We start from the raw sequence: 22,299 nt of genomic DNA on the forward strand, positions 1-22,299 counted from the left end.
TATTCTAGGCACTGATAACCTCCGGAAAGATGGAGTTACATTATTTCCTGAGAACTACAAACCCTGGTTAGTCAGCCACTTCTTTTACTTTACATCCAAGTCAAGTCAGGGAGGACAGGGCTGAGGACATGTGCATATAGGGGGAAATTATCCTATTTCTACACTCATGCTCACTTACCCCCCAATAACCAAGGCCCAGAAACAAACCACGAAAACAAGGAAGAGTCAAGGGACCAGTCAGCTTTAAGCAAGGCTAAGGGAGGAGGAGCTTCCCACTGCTTAATTGTATGGCCTAACACTAGACCCAAGTCCCTAAAAGATACTAAGAATGCAGAAGGAGGGGGAAGAGAAAGGATGGTGGGCAGGATATCTGTTTTTCTCAGTTGGTAGATTCAGAACTGGTGGGAATAAGGCTGTTCAACAGACACAGAGACAGAGACAGAGACAAAGACAGGCCATTTGAAAAACCAAAGCAAACCCTGGAATCAACTTTATTGCTGATGGTTGTGGTCTCTTCTTCCCTATGCCCTCCTCTCTCTGATGGTCCAAAGCCCCTCCAGGATAGCACAGTGCTTAGGCTCTGCTGGGCCAGAGGCAAAGGAGACAATCTGCCTCCCAAGTCTGCCCCCAACTCAGTCCCTCCCCTGAACCCACCCTACCCTATTGCACATCAAATCATGTAAACATGGCTACGGGCATGGCCCTGAACAGCAGTGAGGCAGATTGATGTGTAAACAGATTTGGGACCAGGAGCCAGACCCAGTCACCCAGCCCCATCCCATGCTGAGGCCCACAGTTAAATCTGGAAAAGCAGGGGGGCCTGGTCCCAAACTCTGGCTCAGATTATGCAACAGTGCAGACAGCTCAGCTCCCCTCTACCACCCACCCTCTCAGATTCCAGGTCCTGAGGTCCACCCACTCCTGGGCGCCCCTCCAGGCCTGGGCAGCAGATGGCAGTGTCCAGTTTTCTCCCTCCCACCCCCAGCTGGACGTCACTGGTGCTGGGTCTTCCTAGATGCCCGGGGGAAACCGGAGACAGGCAAAGGCAATCTGTCCAGCCCTGGAGAAGAGGGAGGGTGGGTGGTCAAAAGCGGGACATAGGTCCAGTCTTGGGGGTAAGGAAACCAAGCCACAGAATGGGTGTCTGAGGCACGTTACAAACAAAGCAGAGAGCATGCCATCTCTCCTGCATAAGTGATCATGGTTCCAGAGGGCCCCACCTCACAACTACCCCACTAGCCTGCCCCCACACTCCCTCTCACCAAAGGCCCGGATCAGCTCTGCCCGCACAGCTGCGGTAAAGGTCTTCACCAGACAGAGAGTGGTGAGGCCCGCGAAGGCTGCATTGTAGAGGAACACGATGTAGAAATTGCCCAGCCAGTTGAAGCGTCCAAAGTCACCCAGCAGGTCAAAGCGAGTGAGCCCTGAAGTACAAAGGCCAGGATGGGAGTGGGCTCCCCAGCTCCTCCCTGGCTCAGAGCCCAGCTTTCTGCTGCCTTCCGGTGGCCACATCTCAACACTGCAATTCATAGGTTGGACTCCCGTATGCGTTAATGACTCCCACTCTCAACTTGTCTCAGAGGGAGTTCATGGATGTTGAAGAAAATGTCAGCAGCTAGGCTTGCTCCAACCTCCCTTCCAGAGTTTGGCATCTTCTCCTCCAATGGGGCCCCCCTCTGGCTCCACATGTCCCTAGGAGCTCCCTGGGCCTGCTACTTGTTCCTGGGCCAGGAACCTAAAAGCTGGTCACTCAGTGCTTTTTTGGGGGACAGAGCAGTGTGGAGGCTCAGAGCTGTTTTGGTTCATATCCAAACTCCACCCCTAGCTAATTGTGTGATCAGGATCAAATTCTTTAAATTTCTGTGCCTCGGTGTCCTTAACTATCAAGTATAGAAAATAACGGGATTGTGAGAATTAAATGGGACAACACACATAAGGCACTATATATATGCCAGGCACTATTCAAACACTTACTGAGCCATAACCATCATAATAGTGTCATCATAAGTCCAAATATTGGGGCCCTCTCCTATCTAAAAACATATTCTTACCTGCATCCAACCCACGTAAGGAATTAACTAGTGGGCCACAAGTCTAGTGTCCTACTAAATCCCCATGGCATTGGTAGTACAAATGGTGTAATGGAGACAACACGAACTGAAGAACCAAACAGAACTGATGTAAATACTAAATCATTTAGGAGACATGGATGATGGTATGATGGATGGGGGGATGACCTATGCAACTCCCATACTACCCTGGGGGGAACTATTATACTTTTGAACACTTTTTACCAGGTAATTCTAGATCATAGCTCTAAAGATGGGAGAAGGATTGAGTGTATTATCTGATGCCCCAGTGTGTGGGGAAAAGCACTGGACTGGGGTTTAAGAAACAAGGGTTCTTGGGGCCCCTGGGTGGCTCAGTTGATTAAGCATCTGACTTCAGCTCAGGTCATGATCTTGCAGTTCGTGTGTTTGAGCTCCACGTCGGGTTCTGTGCTGACAGCTCAGAGCCTAGAGCCTGGAGCCTCCTTCTCTCTGCCCCTCCCTGCTCATGCTCCGTCTCACTGTGTCTCTCAGAAATAAACATTAATAATAATAATAATAATAATAATAATAATAAATAATAATAATAATAAAGAGACAAGGGTTCTAGCCTGACTTGGCCTTGCTTCAAACTAGTTGTCTAACTCGCTAAGTCAATTAGCTTCTCTGTTTCTTGTCTTTATAAAATGAGAATGTTTATTAGTGGATCCAGCCCAAAGGAAGATTTGGGGAAAAGTGGTGCTTCTCCACCAAAAAATGGAAGTAAAAGGGAGAGACTATGGGATGTAGCTAATGGGAGAAGTATGAGCTTTGAAGCAACACTACTCTGAAGCTCAACAGAGGCGTTTTACAGGGCCTCAATTTCTCCATCTGTATAATGGGGGTAATACATCCTTGAAGGTTTGTTGTGGGAATTAGAGACAGCATGTATAGAAAGTATAAGCTTAGCATGAGTAGGTACTCAGAAAAAGCCAATTAATTCCTTTACCTCCTTTTGCTACTTACCCAGCGTTCGAGAAAAGACAGGAAGTGCTGAGCTTAGGACCAGGAGACAGACACAGTTCCCAATTATCTGGGTGGGAGTAAGGAAAAGGGGAGGTGAGGGTAGCAGAGCTGCTAGCACCTAGCACCCATGCATGCCCCCGGGGAGGCTTCCACTATACCCCGCCCCCAACTACCTGCGTCATGGCTGTGTCGTGCCATCTGGGCCGCAGGCCCCGGAAGAGTGGAGAGCTGTAGAATCCCACAACTGAGGATATCATCAGGTAACTGCCACTGGGTTAAGGAAGAACTGGCCAGCTCCCAAGGATTAGCGTCATCTCAAAGGAAATGGACCTCTCCCCTAAACCCTCCTTTCAAGTAAATCTTCTTTCTGAACCCCAGGTTGGTGAAGACTTGCCCCCTTCCCCAACATTCCCACCACACCTTCCCACCACAGTCCCAGGAGACAAGTCCAGTGACAGAGGCAATGGTGGGCTTCCAGAAGGATACAAAATAAGTACAACCTGAATGACGGCACCAAAGGAGCCCAGCTTGGAGAAGGAGACCTGGCCCAGGGAGGCATCCTGAGAGAAGGAGTGGTGTCACTATAGAGTATTCCCTACCAGGAGCACCACCCAGCACCCAGCCTTCACTCTGGCCTCAGCTTCTGTCTCTCACCCCTAGCCTTTCTTAGGCTCTCCCCAAAAGATATGGTGGGAGGGTGGCCCAGTACCTGCATGCCTCGGGGCATGGCAGCCTCATCGATGAGCAGCTCCAGGATGTGGATGGCCACAATGAGCACAGAGAGGCCCTGTGTGAAGCAAGGTCATGGACTTCCATTCCTGCCTCAGCCCACAGCTGTATTCAGAGCTGAATGTTAAGAGCAGATACTCTGGCCCAACATTTTCAGTTTCCCATTAGCTGAGTAGGACTGTTCAAGGCTGTTCAAGGCTATAATACCTTTGAGGGTATTATAAGACACACGCTTTCTGGTCAAAGAGAAAAATGTACCTCTTCCTCCAGACTGATAAGACTTATTTCCAAGTCCAGAACATGGTAAGTGAGGGGATGGACTAGATTTCAACCCCTATTTTCATCCCAAAGAAAACCCGTGTGACTACTACTCAGTGGCCATGTATGACCTTAGGCAAACCCCTTCGCTTCTGTTTCTTCATCTACAAAATGGGGATTGATGTGCTCGGTACAGGGCAGGGCACAAAGTAGCAATCAGTGAGAGGCAATTACTATTATTGAAGATAACCAGGTCCCTGAATCTCCTCCCCCTTCCCTGAGAAGACCTAAAGTACTCAAGAGCCGACTATTCCTCACCTCCACCAGGAATGGAATACCTACCGTCAGTACCAGTAAGCACAGCATGGCCAGGGGGTAGCCCAGGTTCCGCTGCCAGGCTGAAGCCTTCCGCCGCTTCTCTGTACAGGGATGGAAAGCTGTTAGCAAGGGCCTAGAATGAAGGGCTACCTTCCTTGGGGACACATAGGTATCAATCCCTACCAACCTACGTACCCAGCAGGACCCTCTGCGTCTGCAGAGCCAGGACCTGTCTGTGCAGCAGCTCCATATCCAAATGCAGCCAGCAGGAGGTGGGATCTGAGGGCAGAGAAGATGGTGCTGCCCCCCAGTCCTGAGGGCCCTGTCCAAGCCATGCCCATCATCCCATCTGGGGAGAACCATGACTCACTGCAAATCCTGCGGGTTAAAGCTGCCTCCTCAAAGGCTGAACAGTACAGCTGCTCCTCCAGGTCTTCCAGCAGCTGAGGGGAGGGGAAAGGGGAAACCGTCAGAGGTTCCCTGGTCCCAAAGGCCCAGGAGACCCCCGCTCATCCCAGGATCCATAGTCTCATTCCTTCCCCTAACCCTCATTCATCACCCTGCGGCCAGTGGCTTTATCTAGTCCCTCCCAACTGCCTGTGTTCTGCCTTGCATGTCTGGTGACCAGCTCCAGATGATGGAAGTGAAAGGCACAAGAGGCAGCAAAGGCTGGGACCTTCTGCAAGGTGTGCACCACACAACTGTAGGCCTGCCTCACTGTTTGGCCCCAGCTTTTCAGGAATCAAAGGGCAAAGAGTACTACATACCCGAGGCTTGACCAGTAGCTTCCCAGTGACTGAGAACATGCGGGCGAGACCTAGTGGAGTACACACTGTGGGGACAGGAGCCAGTTACCTGCCAGACCTTTCTCTCAACCACTTTCCCTACCCACCCTTCCATTCCCTCTCTTTCCATCCTGGTTACTCTGATCCATGGACTTTACCCATGCTCTCCAAGACCCCGAACACTCACCCAGGAGCAGCAGGACCCCAAGAAAGGAGATGCAGGAGTAGAGGTAGGGGAGGTAGTACTCCCAGAAGTCTAAGGGTCAAAAAGAAGTAAGTCAGCTCGTCTCTCCTCCAGCTTCCTGAGGGCTAGCTAGCAAGCTTCAGAGACTAGCAAGGACACCACATACAAGCCTATAGGGGTTAGGCAAGTAATATGAATGAGGAAAGCTGGCCTAGTGCCAGCAGAACAGGAAGCAGCGGGGTCCTAAGTCATAGGACCAAACTGGAGGTCTTAAGCCATATCTAAAGAACACAACTGCTATTAGGCCCACCCAGTCCCTGGGGTCTAGTGTGGCTGGATCCTCAACCTTGTCAGAAAAAGCCATAAATCTAGATATTTAATGTGAAATCTCCCAACTTTTACATTTCAGCAACTGACACCTTTATATTTTTAATCATTGCATGGGTCCAATGGATCATTCCTGCAAATTGGACTTGGCCTGAAGTCCATCTGTTTGAAACTTCAGTCTAAGAAACATGGTCCCAACCTTCTCCACCTTAGAGGGATACAGTTGTTCCAGGCAGAGGAACATCAGCCAACTGCAGAGTCACGCAGCCTGGAGGGTGGGGAGGAAGCTGGCTCTCTCACCATAGAGTGACTCCCTGCTGGCCTTGTTGTTGTCCACAATGGCCGAGGCCACCCACACCATGCCCAGCACCAGGAGGGTGAGGAGCATCAACATCACCACCGTCTCATAGACCCGGCCCAGGACACCCTATAGGAGGAGACAACAGATGAGGGTCAGGTTCAACATCAGGGGAAGGTAGGAGACACTGGGGATGGCAGCCTGGCTGGGGAAACCAGAGAGGACTGGGTTCAGGAGACAGGGAACATCTAGGGACATTCATTATACAGGATAGGCTTCATCTGGAACCCCCTCCTCAGGTACCTTCTCTATCCTGCCTTGCCCTGGGAGGCTGACCCCTGAGGGCTGCATCACGTAAGCTCTTTGCCCTCTGGGAAGAACAGGCAGGAGAGTGGAAAATAGGAAGAGAGGGATCAGGGTATTTCTTCAGTTTCCTCCTACCTTTGGCTTTATGGTTTTGGCAGTGGCTGTGAAGCACCTTCCAGCTTCAAGTATCAGTGGGTTCCAGAAACTATTTCCCTTTGCTCCCATAGGCCTAGAGGTGGTAATGACTTCCTGCTGCCAGTAGCACTTCAAACTCCTTGTTGGTCCCCTTAACTCTGACTAAACCTCTGCCAATAGTCTTTGTTAAAATCTCTTCAGCTGAGGGGCGCCTGGGTGGCGCAGTCGGTTAAGCGTCCGATTTCAGCCAGGTCATGATCTCGCGGTCCGTGAGTTCGAGCCCCGCGTCGGGCTCTGGGCTGATGGCTCAGAGCCTGGAGCCTGTTTCCGATTCTGTGTCTCCCTCTCTCTCTGCCCCTCCCCCGTTCATGCTCTGTCTCTCTCTGTCCCAAAAATAAATAAACGTTGAAAAAAAAATTAAAAAAAAAAATCTCTTCAGTTGAACCATCTGAGTGGAATTCTGTTTCCTGCCTGGGTATAACCCCACTCACCTTTCTGGAGCCAGCAAAGCCCTCAGACTCAGTGAAGAAGTATGCAAAGGGCATGAGGAAGATGAGGGACAGGTTAGAGAAGAGAAAAACGAGGTTCCAGAGGCCTAGAGCAAAAAAGGAAAAGCAGAGGTGGTCAGTGGGCGGGACTGATCATGTGGCAGAGGAGGGGGCAAGGGTGGGGTGATATACGACTAATTGGCCTAGGCTGTCTGTGTCTGTCTGAACATACCTGTTTCCTATCCCCACCCCAAGTTGCAACCAGGAGCAACGTACCATGGATGAGGGAGCCGTTGAGCCACTGGATATAGTAGTTGCGAGGCAGTGAGAGCAGCACCTCATTGCTGATAATGGAGAAGGGCAGGAGCAGGACAGCACCCAGGGCGACCGCCAGGGTAAAGGTGCAGAGCTCGAGCCTGGGCAGAGAATGGGTGGTGCCCTTGCTTAGCTCGGGCACTTACTCCCTTTGGCCCAGGAAGCCCTATTTGTCCCCATGGGCACCTGTGAACTACATGTAGCAGTGACAGACTGAGGGAAGGAGCCATCCAGCTAGGGCACTACCACTGCCCCCCTGAACACCCCCTCCAAGGAAGCCCTGGCACAAAGAATGGGAACACCTTAGGCATTCATGTCATCTGCCACGACACTTGCCCAGACTGTCTCCAGGAATGTGGTCCTCCTACAGATGCCTGCTGGGTATGGCAGGTATGCCAAGCTAAGGGGCTTGTCTTCTCTTCTCTTCTCTTCTCTGCTCAGAGATGTGGATTTCTGAGCTTGCCTTCTCCAGCCCAAATAAGAGCAGGGTCACCCCATATGGCTATGCCCTGCATGAAGGCACTAGGCAAAGGAAAATAAGGAGGAGCTGAAACCCAGCTTGATAGCCAAGGCCTGTGTCCAGGACTGCCTCAGCTGAAAAGAAGAGACACTTTTTTATCTAGTTGGTCCACCAAGAGGGGAAGGTTGCCTTCCTCTAAACTGTTGACCTGGAGGGGTCATCTCTCTATTTTCCCTATATGTGCTGGTGAATAATATTAACAGCCTGGAGCAAGGGTTATCCTCTCAGAACCAAGCATGCCCTGCCCTTGAAGGTTCCACCTTCCACATCCCCTGCTCTATTTCCATTGGTTTACATCCCTGCAGTACTGCCTCCCTGATGGTCACTGGGAGGTGAAGCCAAGCTGGAACCACTTCCGGTGACTCAGGCCCCAGATCACAGTCCCTGGCCAAGAGGCTCCCAGAAACTCCTGGCCTAACCAGGAAGACAGGAACAACAGCTTTTCCAAGCGTCTCCAGGGTGGGGTGAAGCCGGAAGAAGCCAGAAATGGAGTGGCAGCAGAAGCCCTCTCTTCATTGTACAACACCTCACTCTCCCCCTGGCTCCAGGAGTCTCACTAGATCCCAGCTTCTAAAGGTTCCTGGTGCCAGGTGCTGAGGCAGCAACACTTACGCAATCTTGTTGACTGTGGCATCTTCATCATCCACTACGAGAGAGGGGGGGGGGGGGGGGCAAGGGGAAGAGGTAGGACATCAGTGGGCAGCTCTGGGAACCATCTGTGCTGCAGTGGGCCCTGCCACCCCCTCCCTACCCGGAGGCAGAGCTGGACAGGAGGCTCTGGGAGAGTCCACACTATGAACCCACAACCTATTCTCTGGCCAAGGTGGCAGCTTTAAGATCTGTGGTCCCAGGCAGAGAGAGTACAGGCCAGAAATTCTCTCACTTCCCTCCCTCCCCACAATCTCTCATTGCAGGTTCCTCTTTGCAAGCTGAACACGTAAGAAACAACTGGTCTGTAAGGCTGGTTACATCAGTGGCTGGATTAAGCAAAGGGAAAACAGGGGAGGGGGAGGGGAGAGTCACAGAGAAAGCCCTCAGGAGCATTACACTGAGGAGTAACTGTCTTCTAGGGTGGGGGCTCATGAAGCCTTCTGGAGGGAAGGAAAGGCTAGGGCCGGGACAGGATGATCCGGACAGGCAGGTGGAGGGAACTGGGGCAAGTGTGTCACCCGAATCGCACAATGCCTACGGGAAGGAAAGCTCCAATCTGAGCACACTTAGGCTCTCTATAAAGAGAAAGTCCACCTTCACCAGGTCCTGGGGTCCCAGTGGTCAGCAGGTCTCTGTTACTGGGTGTGGATGCACTAGTGGAGAGAACAGCTTGTACCCATGGTAACACTCGCCATAATATCCATTTTAGGTTCACAGAGGGCTTTCATATTAACCATCTCATTTGGTCCACACAATGTCAATGAGCTGGTTAGAGACTATTAGGCCTGTTTTGTAGGGGATGGAACTGAATGTCAGAAAAGTTACATGACTTGCCCAGTGGCTTTATCAGTTGCAGACCCTTCTGTCTAGACTTTCCACTGTACCACCTTGCCCCTGCCTGTGGAAGGGAAGCAGAACAGGCAAAGGCTCCGAAACAGTTGACTCTCCTTTCCCAGCAGGCACCATAGGCCCATTCTCCTGAGGCTGGCCCCATGGCAACAGGATCCCTGGCAGAGGACAGGCAGGAGGGAGGAAAGTCACGTACCTGTGGTGAACTCAGCAGGCTTCTTGAAGTGGGTCAGGGCGATGTGGCAGAGGATGTAGAGTGTCGCAAACAGAAGTGTTGAGATCTGTGGCAGAGTGTGAGCTGGGATGAGAAACTCTAATCCCCAGCATATTCCACAGCCCCTGCGGCCTGTTAATTCTATGGAGTCACTTTCCCAAAACAAGGCACCATGCTTCCCGGGGTTCCATTTTTCTCCCCAGTACTTTCTTCTGGTCAGGCCCCAGGGGCCTCTAAGAAGCACCAGAAAGGGGACGGGGGGACAGTACTACGTCCAGCCCTATGAAGGTTTGTCTGGGAGAAAATAGCTTCAGCTGAACCCTGGTTGGTAAATGGGCACAGAAAACTCCTAGAGATCCACGTACACACATGCCTGAAATGAGCCACAGAACCAGAGGGAATTTACTCCTAGTACATTACTGGAAAGAATAGCAGGTTTCAGGGAAGAAGGGGATGCCTGCATTGTCCTGATCCTTCACTCTTCCTCCCTCTTCCCCTTCCCCTGCTGCCACTTTGGCCCAAGCTCCGGGAGAGAATAAGTAGGAATCATGTTCCTAGACTACTTCAGAATTTCTACTCTGTGTTTATTCAGGGGCCCTGAAAGATCAGACCTGCTCTGGGCTAAACTAGAGCCTCATTTAATCCCCTGTCCCTCAGAATAGACCTTAGTTGAGGCCCAACATCTAAAATCTACATTTCTAGAACCACATTGCCCCCCTCTTTGTTTTTTTGATTTTGATTTTTTACTTATTTTTTCTTTTATAATCATTTTATTTTTTTCCTATGTATGTATGTATTTATTTATTTATAATATAATTTATTGTCAAATTGGCTAACATACAGTGTGTAAAGTGTGCTCTTGGTTTTTGGGGTAGATTCCTGTGGTTCATTGATTACATACAACACCCAGGGCTCACATCAGCCCCTTTAAAGGCTGTTAATTCCTGGTCCCTACTTCAAGTGACTTCCAGCTCCGGAGCCAGGCCTCTCAGTGCCCTTGGGCAACTGGCCCTCCAATCACCAGTTATGGCAGGACTTGGCCAGGTAACTCTGCACATACATGCGTCCCTACCGTACCCCAAGTAATCTGCTGCTGTCCGGGGAAGGAGCCACTGGTCAGCTTGGCTCTGCAATCAGTGCTAGAGTCTTGAGAAGAGATGTTATTGCATTTTTAAAAATTAATTTAAGTAATCTCTACACCCAATGTGGGGCTTGAACTCATAACTCCGAGATTAAGAGTTACACACTCTTCTGGGGCATCTGGATGGCTCAGCCAATTAAGCCTCTGAATCTTGCTTTTGGCTCAGGTCATGAGCTCATGGCCTTGTGGGTTCAAGCCCCACATGGGGCTATGCGCTGGCAGTGAGAAGCCTGCTTGGGATTCTCTCTCTCTCTCTCTCTCTCTCTCTCTCTCTCTCTCTCTCCCTCTCTCTCTGCCCCTCCCTCACTTGCACTGTCTCTGTCTCTCGCAAAATAAATAAATAAACTTAAAAACAAAAAGAGCTACACATTCTTCCCACTGAGCCAACCAGGCACCATGAGATGTTAATTGCATTTAAAGTAAGCAAAGAAAGCAGGATCAGTCTTGTGGGTCCTCCAGTTCCCAAGAGGAGCTGACCCTACAGGGAATCTGCATACAGTGATCTATACAAGGAAGGAAGAAGTCAAAGAGACCCAAGAACAATGGATCTAGAACAAAATTTTAGCTTTTAATATTAGGGAAGCTGAGTAGAATGAGTTACTCCGATTGTACTGAAGATTTCTACTGCCTAGTGCTCTCTCTGCCCTTGGGCTTGCGTAACAGCCAGGAAGGTGGGAGGGCTCAAAAGGTCAGGCTGGAGTTCCACGCAGTTCCAGCAGAAGCTAGGTCATTCTCTAGAGCAGTGCATGGGAGCCAGGTGGGGGAGGCACGAGAAGCCTTCAGGCTGCCCTTGGCCAGCACTGATGTCCTCAGCTAACAGTACTAAAGAGTGGGGGAGATATTTAGCAGGCTGCTTCTCTGTCCAAGGTCTCATCCCTCCCCATTCTCTAGGAATGTGGGCCTCTATCCCTACACTGTTTCAAGGCCTGGCGTGTCTCCACAATATGCCCAACCTCACCACGTGGGACTATCCACTAAGGATCACCCAAGGAAAGCTGATCTGGAGTTCCACACGTGGACTGATACATTCCCTATTTTTCAGTCCTCACAGATAAGAGCAGACCTAGTTATGTCATGGCTCACTTTACCTCTCCTCCAGTCTGAGGCTGCCCAGGGCAGATTGTGAAAAATAAAGGATGACCCCATCAGTGGGTCTCCCTTCTCATTAAGGCTTCTGTTCTTCCAGACCTTCCCTTTTTGCTTTCTATTTAGTATCTGGGGGTGAGGGCTACTCTCGGAAGTCTGAGGAAGGAGATAGAGGCGGGATGAGAATTGAAAGCAGGCCTGAGGAAGATGCAGCTCCCTAAGTGCCACCGGTCTCCCCTGGGGCCCAGGAGTGAGGCGTCCATCACAGTGTGGCAGGTTCAGCTGTTGCTCTAGGTGGCAGTGAGGGAGTAGGGAACGCAGCCTGCGGCTCTCTGGAGCACTGGGGAGGGAGAGGGACATTCACAGGGGAAATCCCGGCGTGGCCGGGGAGCTAGGAACCTTCGCTTGTGGGGGTTTCTAACAAACACCAATGAGAAGGAAAAGAAGGGGAAAACTTAATTGTTCTCCATCTCTACACAGAATCCCTCCCAGCAAGAGTCCTTTCTTCCGAAGTGGGAGACCCATCAAAGTCCCCCGTTCCTCTGACATGCCACCCCTACACCTCCCAAGTTTTTCTTGGAATCTAGTTCAGCGTTTGGACGTCCCCCTTTTCGTGAAACATCAGTGGAGTTTGCGGGTAGTGCAAACAAGCCCTCCCTCAATTAAAGCCATCCCTCTCAGACTATCCGACTACGAAGATAAAACTCACTAGCCTCGCAGGCCCACGCCCTGAACCCCAGCAAGGGTGGGGGGAGGCAGGAGGGCGGGCGGGGGGAGGGGCGTGTAGAGGGGAGGAACGGAAACCGACCCGCGGCTTTGTTTACCGCGCAGCTACCCTACTGATCCGATCTGGGGGTTCACCAGCCGGAGCACCAGTCCCTCCTTCTGTCAGGCCGGGGCCCTTGGTCGCTCATCCCTGGACCTGGCTCTGAGCCTAGGTGGTCGCACTCCAACCCGAACTTCTCCCTCTCCCGCGACACCCGTGCTTCTCCCCCTCTTGGTCCTACCCTTCCTGCCCGGGTCCCGTACTCACAATGCACTCGCGAACCCTCTCGTGGAACAGCTGCTCTCGCACGGATAGCACTTCGTAGTCAGCTGCTTCCATACTCTGCTCAGCATGACTGGGGCGGGAGTGTCTCCGGGCCCGGGGAGGACGAGCGGGGATGAAGCCGCCGCCGCCACGCACCCGGACCCAGCCAAGGAGCCTTTCCTCGCAGCCTGCGACGGAAACTCGGGATAATCTGGAGCTCAGATTCAGTCGTCCGGACGCCTTAAAGGGGCAGGCACCAGGCGCCTGGTTTTAAAGGGCCCTGGCCCCCTCTCCTCCCTCCCCTTTAAGGTCCGGCCTCAGTTAACTTTAACGCAAACACCCGCCAACAAGCCTGCTACGAGGAAGCGCAGGTGCTGGTTCTATCTTACTGGAGACCAACTGACGACACAAGGGGTGGGCAGTTTCTTCCAGCGAGCTGAGTTCATTGGCTCCTAAGGAGCTGCCGCTCATCGCCAAAGGAACGCTGATAGGCTCGCCCCGTGGAAAGAGGCGGGATCTTTGGGGCCCTAACAGTGCCAGTTCTAAAACTAAACAACTGCCTCCTTCAGCTCCTGCTGTTCAGAGAGGTCTCTTCTCGCACTGCCAGAGCAACCAAGATTTTAATTTGACCGTGGTTAAATGACCCATTTGGACCAGGCCAGCCAGGCAGGATGGGAGAGCGCCATGGGGGTTCTGAAAGGTACCGCAGCCCAGTAACCCAAGGCCTGTAGCAGCATTTTCCGAAAAGGTGTTTATGTTGGGGTGGGGCCCCTCCGCAGCCAGGAGTTTTCACTCAGTAACTTTTGTGGGAGGCCTAGTGTGTGCTGGAGCAAATAGTGAAGAAAACTGCATAGAGAACCACAGAAATATCTTCTGAAACTTTGTGAGGAAATGCCCACGGGATCATTGCTTAATGGGACTGAGTCAAATGTTAGCTGACCACCTACTATGTGCCACTCACCTTACAGACTTCTCTCATTTTTACATCACAACAGCCCCTCAGTGGACGGTGTGATTAGCACTTTAGAGATTAGAAAACGGTGAGAAGTTGTCACGTACCCAAGGTCACACAATTAAGGAATGCCAGTTCTCTTCCTGCCACCTTGGAATATGCACTGTTTGGGAAGTTCCACCTTCATGGAGTTGAACTCGTCCTCTAAATGGGAGAAGGGAAACTCAAAAGAAGGGTTGAGTTTTGCAAAACCCCCCACTGAAGAAAAAGAGCCCGATTGTAACGGCCTAGACTGCATCCAGTTACTATCTGAGCAAAAGTCAGGGGCCAGAATTAACAGCTGAATTCTGTACCCTGGTTAACTTCTCTGGAGCAAGTCATTTTTGTCCCTTCTTTGTTTGCCCAGTGATTTGCAGTAGGATCTTGGGAAATAAAATTAATGTACTTGTATATATGTGCACATACCAAATATATATGTGTGTATACACACACACACACATCTGTCTTTGGTGACAGCAAGATAATGAGAGGAGCTAAGGAGTTGATTTCCCTCTTAGCAACTAAGCTTAGGGTGGAGAGAACATCAGTGGGAAGAGGGGGTAGTTACAAAGAGATGAAGATCGCTGGTTGGGTCCTGGGATCTGCTGCAAGGAAGGAAAAGTGAGCACAGGGAGGTGGCTTGGGCTGTTGAGTGTGTTTTGGGGATAACCATATTGTGTTTTGTTTGGCTTCCAGTGTTTTTTTTTTTAAACAAATTTGAACAAACCTATAAAAATCAGGACACCTTAAGAATTTAGATTTCTGTCTCTTAAATAGAAGATCTGGCAGAACTGGGCAACAAGGACATATGACCCTATAGATGGGGCAGGATGTGCTCTAGTATTTCACAGTCTTTATCACTGGGGAAGCGCTAACACCTCACCAGTGTTTCCACTTACATTGTCAACCCAGCTGTGCATTTGAGGTTGTAACCTATGAGCTAACCCCTCTCTACTGCTTCAACTTGGTACCATCTTAACCCCAGCCTTTGGTCAACTCCTGGTGGACATTGTCAAACTCTTTTCTTCCTTAGGGCTCTGTATTTGATGTTGCCTCTGCCCAGATGGCTCTCCTCTTCCCCTCCTCCTTCCCTATTCAGTTCTGGCTGATTTAAATCTCAGGTTTGAGCTTAAATGATAATTGTCCAGAGGAGTCTTCCCTCACTAAGTTATCTAAAGCAAACTAATTTTGTCATATTATTTATAACAAATGGTCATAGCTTGATTTGTTTGCATTTGTTTGTCCTGTCCTCCATATAGGCTTGTAAAGGGGAAGAATCATTTGTCTTGAATGTAGTTATTTCCTTAGCCCTTAGCCAGGTACCTAATACATGCAGACATTCAAATATTAACAAATGTAGTGAGAAAAGATGGCAGGCATTGCTAATAATCAGAAGTCCTGGGTTCTAGTTCTAGCACTGTCATCCTGGACTATATTTAATCTCATTTGCAAAACTAGAACACCCTTCAGATTGCTTCTAAATCTAAAAATCTAATGTTCAACGTCCTTTGCAGTTTACAATGTGCTGTGACATCACCCAAGCCACAGACTATTAAATCTGATTCTTACAACAGCTGGTTGACATAGATTCTGCTTAGAGATTTATCACCTTCTAGAATGTACAGATATGTACAACTGAAGTGAACTTTAAAAGGCAAAATATCAATAAACATATCAACTTGGAACTGCATGGTAGAAGACAAGCTCAGAATAGAGAGAATCTAGAATACTTCCTAGAGAAAGTGGTTTCAAGCCCAGGGGAAATCTGATTTATTTGCTCACAAGTCTCTGAGCCCTTGTTTACAAATCCATTGGAAGCCAATAACTGTCTTTTCACTGCCTATATTTAGAATTGGCAAGAGATTCCAAGATTACTGAGTTACCACTCAGAAAACTATGCAAAAAGACACTCCCTAGTATCTTTTTAAACTTACTAAATCTCACTTTGTCCAAATCCTATCTACTTCCAAGGCTCAACTTGCCAATAATGTAATGTCTTTTTTCCCATTCTTTCCTGAAGGGATTTTTGTCTGTATCATTTCAGCTATCTAGTTCAGTGAACAATTAGGCATATATGCACTATAACATTATCTTGAGCTATTATTTAAATCTTTTGTATTGTTTAAATTTACCTGCATTTATATTTTTTCTCCTTTCCTCTTTCCTTCAAGTTGGAAGGAAACAGTTGGAAACCTGTATTTGGCTTCTGATGCATCCTTTTCTGTCCAACCTCAGTGCAGTTCTCATAGTAAACACTCAGTGTTAATGGATTTGATCTGCCTATGAGATTAGTTACCCATTCTTAGTAGAGAAGGGGTAACTAATTATGGAGAGTTAATTTCAACTTCTTCAAGCATAACAAGGAAGAGAACTAATACACATTGAGCCTCCACTAAGTGCTAAACATTAATAGATACTTTTTTTTTAATTTTTTTTAACGTTTATTTTTGAGACAGAGAGAGACAGAGCATGAACGGGGGAGGGTCAGAGAGAGGGAGACACAGAATCTGAAACAGGCTCCAGGCTCTGAGCTGTCAGCACAGAGCCCGACGCGGGGCTCGAACTCACGGACCGCGAGATCATGACCCAAGCCAAAGTCAGCCGCTTAACCGACTGAGCCACCCAGGCGCCCCTAATAGATACTTTTCATAGATTATTCAGTGACAAAAGGACCCTAAAAATAGACTTTATTCTTTTATGGATGAGGAATCAGTTTAAAGAGATTAACTTGTACAAGGGCCAACTATAGTAAGGGTTGGGCTAGGGTTTGAACTCAGCCTGTCTGATTCCAAAGCTTCCCTTCTTCCGAATGTTCTGCTGTTGCCTCTTTGTGGATATACCCCCCACTTCTGTAGTCTCTTCATTACTATACTGCTTAGATATTCAGTGTAATAGAAAGCTAAAACTTGAGGGGTGCCTGGGTGGCTCAGTTGGTTAAGCAGCCGACTTTGGCTCAGGTCATGATCTCGTGGTCTGTGAGTTCGAGCCCTGCCTCAGGCTCTATGCTGACAGCTCAGAGACGGAAGCCTGCTTCAAAGTCTGTGTCTCCCTCTCTCTCTAGCCCTCCCCCATTTGTGCTCTCTCTGTCTTTCAAAAATGAATAAATGTTTGAAAATTTTTTTTAAAAAAGCTAAAACTTGAATTTCAGTACCCTCAAGAACACTGGGAAGTGCCCCCCCCCACATCTGAGGCCACCTTTGACCTTCCAAATGATGAAGACTTATTGCTGAGCTGCATCTTGAGAGGCACAGACAGAAGACCAGAGACATCCGCTCCCAAAGGTGACTGGGGCAGGAGAGAGACAGAGAGGGGGATTTGGAAAAGCTACCCTTTTCTTTAAACAAGAAACTTTCCACATTATGAGTGATCTTCATTTTCTCTTTGCTTACCTGTATGTCCTAATTTTCCCAGGAAGAACACAGTAAGTACAGAAAAAAATCTTGCTACCTTCAGGGTGATTTTATGCCCAGGACTTCCTGGGACTTCAGGAAGATTTCATCCAGCTCTGAGGTGAAAACGCTATAGACTATGATATTTTGCGTGAATTTTGTTTTTACATGTCCCAAATTAATGTTAGTCAATTTTACCTCAAAAAAAAATCTTTTGTTACACCCTAATCCATTGATGTCATGGTATTAGGAGGTGGGGACTTTGAGAGGTAATTATGTGTAAATGAAATACAGCTCCCTTGATGTAATTAGTGTCCTTATAAGAAGAGAAAGAGACTAGAGCTTTCTCTCTCTGACCTGTGAGGACATAGCAAGTAGGCAAGCCAGGGAGGGTGCCCTCACCAGACACCAATTCTTAGACTTCCCAGCCTCCAGAACTATGAAAAATAAAAGTTTGTTAAGCCATCTAGTCTATGGTATTTGTTATAACAGCCCAAGCTAAGGCTGTAAACCTCCTCCTTTCTCTGATGGAAATTGCACCAGCTCCTAGAAATGGACTAGCAGCTTTGGGATTGCCCTCCTATCTAAGGTACCAGGGAAGCCAGAAAACCAGAGGTTCCTTTTAGGTAAGTCCTCACTGGTCTGAGAACTTGTTGGCAGGCGTTAGAGGAAGAGTTTAAGAAACATGTTTTGAGAGATTCTGTTCCTTTGTCCCTACTCATCTCTGACCTCTCCAAAAATATTTGAGAAAACAGTCATAATGAAAGATTGGCTTAGAGATAGGAGGAAACTTTGTGAAATCCTGGATTCTGGGGATGGAAAGAGATCTTAGAAATCTTTAGTTCTTTCTCCCTGTTTGCCATTCACAACATGGATGACATAGTGGCTCATTGTTGGTCCTAGCTAATTATTAGAAAGTAAGCTGCAATATTTTCCCCCATCCTTTGCAGTGCCCTCCGGGGTTTTGAGGAATAAGGCTGTTGCCATTTCTGGACAGCAGATCTTCATTGGGTTTCTCTTTTCTAATCTAAACATCCTCAGTTCTCTGAACTCCTCTACCCAAGACTCCTTAGCATTCCACTCACCTCTTAGAGGGAACTTTCTTGCCTGTCTGTATCCTCTTTGAGGTTCCCAGTACTGGACAAACAGTTTGCATAGCAGGGTAACCAGTGAAGAGGATGGTGGGAATGCTCCCCTGCCTAGTTTTGTATACTGATGTATAGATGGAATATCTAAGGTGACACCAGCCCGTTTTGATAGCTGGGTCACACTTTGGCCCCTGGCACACGTTAATTTGGTCAGTGTGAGCGAGTAGAAGCTCCTGCATGCTAGTATCATAAGACACTCGAGCTGGGCCAGAGGGAGTTAAGAGATCTATTTACGAAGAGTCTTTAGAACAGCTTTCCCTTCCACCTCCATTTAATGTCACTATCTACAGTGGTGTCTTCCAGAGGCATCTTTGGGCCTGGGAAAGGGGGAGGCGGGGACGGAAGGCAGTGGAGGGAGTCATCTCTAGCTTTCAGAGTTAAAAATTTGAATCTTTGTTCTTGCCCCAAATTAATTCTTGAAATATTTGTTGAGTGCCATTCATGCACTAAGCACCAAGCTAGATACTGGCAATATAGTGGTAAGCACAACAGATGTAGAGCTTATAAAATCTGATAGGGGAAAAATATACTAATTAAATAAATAATCACACAAATAAGGATATAATTCCAAAATGTGATCAATGCTTTAAGAGAAAAGTAGAAGGTTCTATTCAGGTGTATAATGGGAAATCTGACCTACCCTGACCTAATCTTTAAGTCCTTGAAGAGGTAACACTTAAGTTTCCATCATCAAAGAAAGAGTATGAGTTAACTAGACAAAGAGGTGGGGGCAGTTATGGTTGGAAAAGTTATGATAGGTAGAGGGAAGAGTGAAGGTCCCAGGCAGGAATGAGACGATGAGCCTGATTCCATCACAGTTGGACATAGTAACATATAGCAAGCTGTCACTTGGGACATGGGTTGGTCAGCTGAGGGATGGGTGGGGAAAGACATTTATTTTGGTTTATGGACCAGATGGCAGGGAGGAAGTAGCTGGGCCTCACAACACAATGATCAGTATCTACATGATAATTTCTATATCATCAGGTAGTTATTGACTTTGTGTCAGTAATCAGTTCAGATTGATCTGGCAGTCTCCCTTACTACATGTTGACCCCAAAGCCATGTTTTTATATCTATCCAACCCTGGAGAGTACCCTTGAGGCAGGAACTGAAGTTAACAGCTGGGGTATGGGACTTCCTAAATCCTGTGGCTGCCTGATTCATAATGGCTAGCACGAGGCCCAGCTGCCTCTAGGAAGCGACAGAACAAAAAATGACAAGCCAGGGATGCCAAGTCAGTCACTTCCTGTTTATTACGTATCTTTTATGCTCAGGTCCAAGGTGACAGGGCAGAGTTCACAAATGTGAGCTCAGCTCTTCTGGGCAGAGAACTTGTTGTCAGTGGTGCCATCTGCAGGGCATTCAGGAATTTGCCAGGAATTTGTTGGATTGGAAAGGGAAAATGCCCTTTTCTCTTCTCTCTCATTCAAGTCTCTTAATCTGAAAGGTACAATAGGGCTGAAAGACTCCTATTCCTTCTGATGTTTTGGCAGGCAATTTAAGGCCTCTGGTCCTACCAGGCCAGGCTGATCAGAGGGCTGGTATCACTTCCCTTCTTCTCTGCCAATGATATCTGTTATTTGGAAAAAGAAAAAAAAAAAAAAAGAAAAAGGAAAATGAGGCACTGGGCTCCTCTCATTTTAAGGTCACCTCAAAGTGGCCAAGGATACTGCGTTGTGAAGGTATTTAAGCATGCTGGTGTTTAAAAAAAAGGTGGGTGGGTATAAATTGAAAGTCTTCATGTAGTTAAGGTGAATGATCGTTATGATTATTGTTATCATCATCATCATCCTTACCATCTCTAAGTAAACCCTTCTTGGGTTTTACTTATGTCTCTTTCTTTTCTAAATAGATTGCTCATTTTCCTTTGCCAGTGGCTTTGGCATCTCACTGAGTTGAGCTGTCAAGTCCTGGGTACCTTGCCCCTCATCTCCTAAGCTTAGATGCACACCTCTAAACTTCAAGTCCTTCCAGATGTGATTGTACTATTCACCACCCTCTTCTGAGAAACGAAGAATGGGAATCTGTAGTGCAAAAGGGAAAATAGGCCTAGAAGGTTAAGAGACCCTGACTAATGACAGAACAAAAAGTCAAGTGTCTCAGTCTGTTTCCCAGTCCTTTCTACCCTGAAACTCAACTCCTCAGGAGATGCTTAAAGAGACCTGGGCCTGGAAACAGAATGAATACGTTTTACAAACCCCTTGGGTTTAATGTTGATATTGAATAGAATAATAAAGAATCTGTCCTAGGGGGGAAATAAACAGTCTTTTTACTTCCATTAGAGCATTCCATGGGCCATAATCATGGCCAGGCATTGTGCTTGCTGCCAGGGCAGAGATATAGATAATCAGACCCCAGTGCCCCCCAAAGGAATACTTGATGGCATTTCCTGGCTGCCTTGGCATTTCATTATAGGCATCCCCCCTGCCTCCCTCCCCCAGTCTCCCACTTGGTACTTCATGTCACCAAAGGTTTTGAGTACTTGTAACTACTAATCATCATTTTGACATATAAGATGATTGGGAACAGAAGGGACAGAGGGAATACTGAACTCAAGCAGCCAGTTGGATCAGTAACGACATAATTAGAGTATAGAGAGGATTAGATGGTCCAGGAGGAATGTAGATAGGAGGTGTTTATTCTAAAGGATAGCGTAAATTAAGACAACAAAAAAATTTTGAGCTTGAACTGTAGAAAATGGAAAATCTCTCTAAAGTAGAGATTTCCTCCTTTTTATTTATTTATTTTAAAATTAAAAAAAAATTTAAATTTTCTTTTGAAAATGTTTATTTTTGAGACAGAGAGAGAGAGAGAGAGAGAGAGAGAGAGAGAGAGAATGAGAATCTGAAGCAGGCTCCGTGCTGGCAGTGCAGAGTCCACCAAGGGGCTCAAACTCACAAACTGTGAGATCATGACCTGAGCTGAAGTCAGAAGCTTAACCGACTCAGCCACCCAGGTGTTCCAATTATTATTCCTTATTAAAAAAAATTTTTTTTTGAGACAGTGCACACGAGAGTGGGGGAAGGGCAGGAGAGGATGGGAGAGAATCTTAAGCAGGCTCAATGCTGAGCATGGAGCCCAATGTGGGGCTTGTTCCTGAGATCAAGACCTGAGCTGATATCAAGAGTCAGGCACTTAACTGAGCCACCCAAATGCCCCAACATTTTATTTTTAAGTGATGTCTACACCTAACACGGGGCTTGAACTCACAACCCTGAGATCAGGAATCACATGCTCCTCCAACTAAAGCAGCCAGGCACCCCCAAGCTTCCTCCCTTTTAAAAAATCAAATATATCAAGCATACAGGGAAAAAAAAGGATAATATAAGTGGTATTGTTCTATACTATAGAAACGTTAAGATTTAGGGGTTTGTATATAACTCCCACTGATTCTTCTCTCTTGTCAATGTGCAGTTTTCTCCCCCACTGAACAGGACTGACGTGTAACAAATAGGATATTGTAGAAATGAGAGTGTGAGTTGCAAGGTTAAGTCCTAACACTGCAGTTTCCAACTTGTCCTCTCTTGGATCACCCATTCTGGGGGAAGCCTGTTCCCATGTCCTAAAGACACTCAAGCAGCCCTATTGAAGAGAGGTCCATCTGGTGAAAGAACTAAGGCCACCTGCCAACAACCAGCACCAACTTGCAAGATGGGCAGCTGAATCACCTTGGAAAGTAAATCTTCCAGTCCCAATGAAGCATTCAGGGAACTGCAGCCTCAGTCAACATCTTGACTACAACCTTATATGAGAAATCCAGAGACAGAATTATGCCAGCTAAACCACCACCGAATTCCTGACCCTCAGAAACTTCCTGAAGTAATACACATATTATTTTAAACCACAAAGTTTTGGGGCAATTTGTTATGTGGCAATAGATAAAATTGCAAACAACTACATACCTACTACCAGCTTGTCATATTAGCATTTGGTTTATTTATTACAGATTTTTAATTTTCTTTTTTAACATTTTTAATCAATTTTTTTTGTTTTTTTATTTATTTTGAGACAGAGACAGGGTGAATGGGAGAGTGGCAGAGAGAGAGGGAGAGAGAGAATCCTAAGCAGGCCCATGCTGTTA

At 47.7% G+C, this 22,299-nt stretch overlaps 1 protein-coding gene and 1 long non-coding RNA gene across 2 annotated transcripts; one reads left to right on the top strand and one right to left on the bottom strand.

The window, feature by feature from the left end:
* Positions 1-458: 458 nt before the first annotated feature.
* On the bottom strand, positions 459-13,046 carry LMBR1L (limb development membrane protein 1 like). Its single transcript, XM_015065789.3, has 17 exons — positions 12,691-13,046; positions 9,413-9,497; positions 8,329-8,362; positions 7,158-7,297; positions 6,885-6,988; positions 5,955-6,081; positions 5,331-5,399; positions 5,126-5,190; positions 4,729-4,801; positions 4,554-4,637; positions 4,383-4,459; positions 3,763-3,840; positions 3,540-3,613; positions 3,227-3,317; positions 3,054-3,120; positions 1,263-1,424; positions 459-1,060 (listed from the first exon to the last, which is right to left on the bottom strand). Exons 1-17 carry the CDS (start codon positions 12,760-12,762, stop codon positions 993-995), a joined length of 1,470 nt encoding a protein of 489 aa, XP_014921275.1. The 5' UTR covers positions 12,763-13,046; the 3' UTR covers positions 459-992.
* A 39-nt stretch (positions 13,047-13,085) lies between these two features.
* On the top strand, positions 13,086-22,299 carry LOC106969359 (uncharacterized). Its single transcript, XR_003413088.2, has 4 exons — positions 13,086-13,387; positions 16,827-16,959; positions 19,712-19,900; positions 21,633-22,299. It is a non-coding gene; the product is annotated as an uncharacterized LOC106969359 (long non-coding RNA).

The sequence above is a fragment of the Acinonyx jubatus genome, chromosome B4 (genome assembly GCF_027475565.1).
Source record: "Acinonyx jubatus isolate Ajub_Pintada_27869175 chromosome B4, VMU_Ajub_asm_v1.0, whole genome shotgun sequence".
In the NCBI taxonomy this organism is placed as follows: domain Eukaryota; kingdom Metazoa; phylum Chordata; class Mammalia; order Carnivora; family Felidae; genus Acinonyx; species Acinonyx jubatus.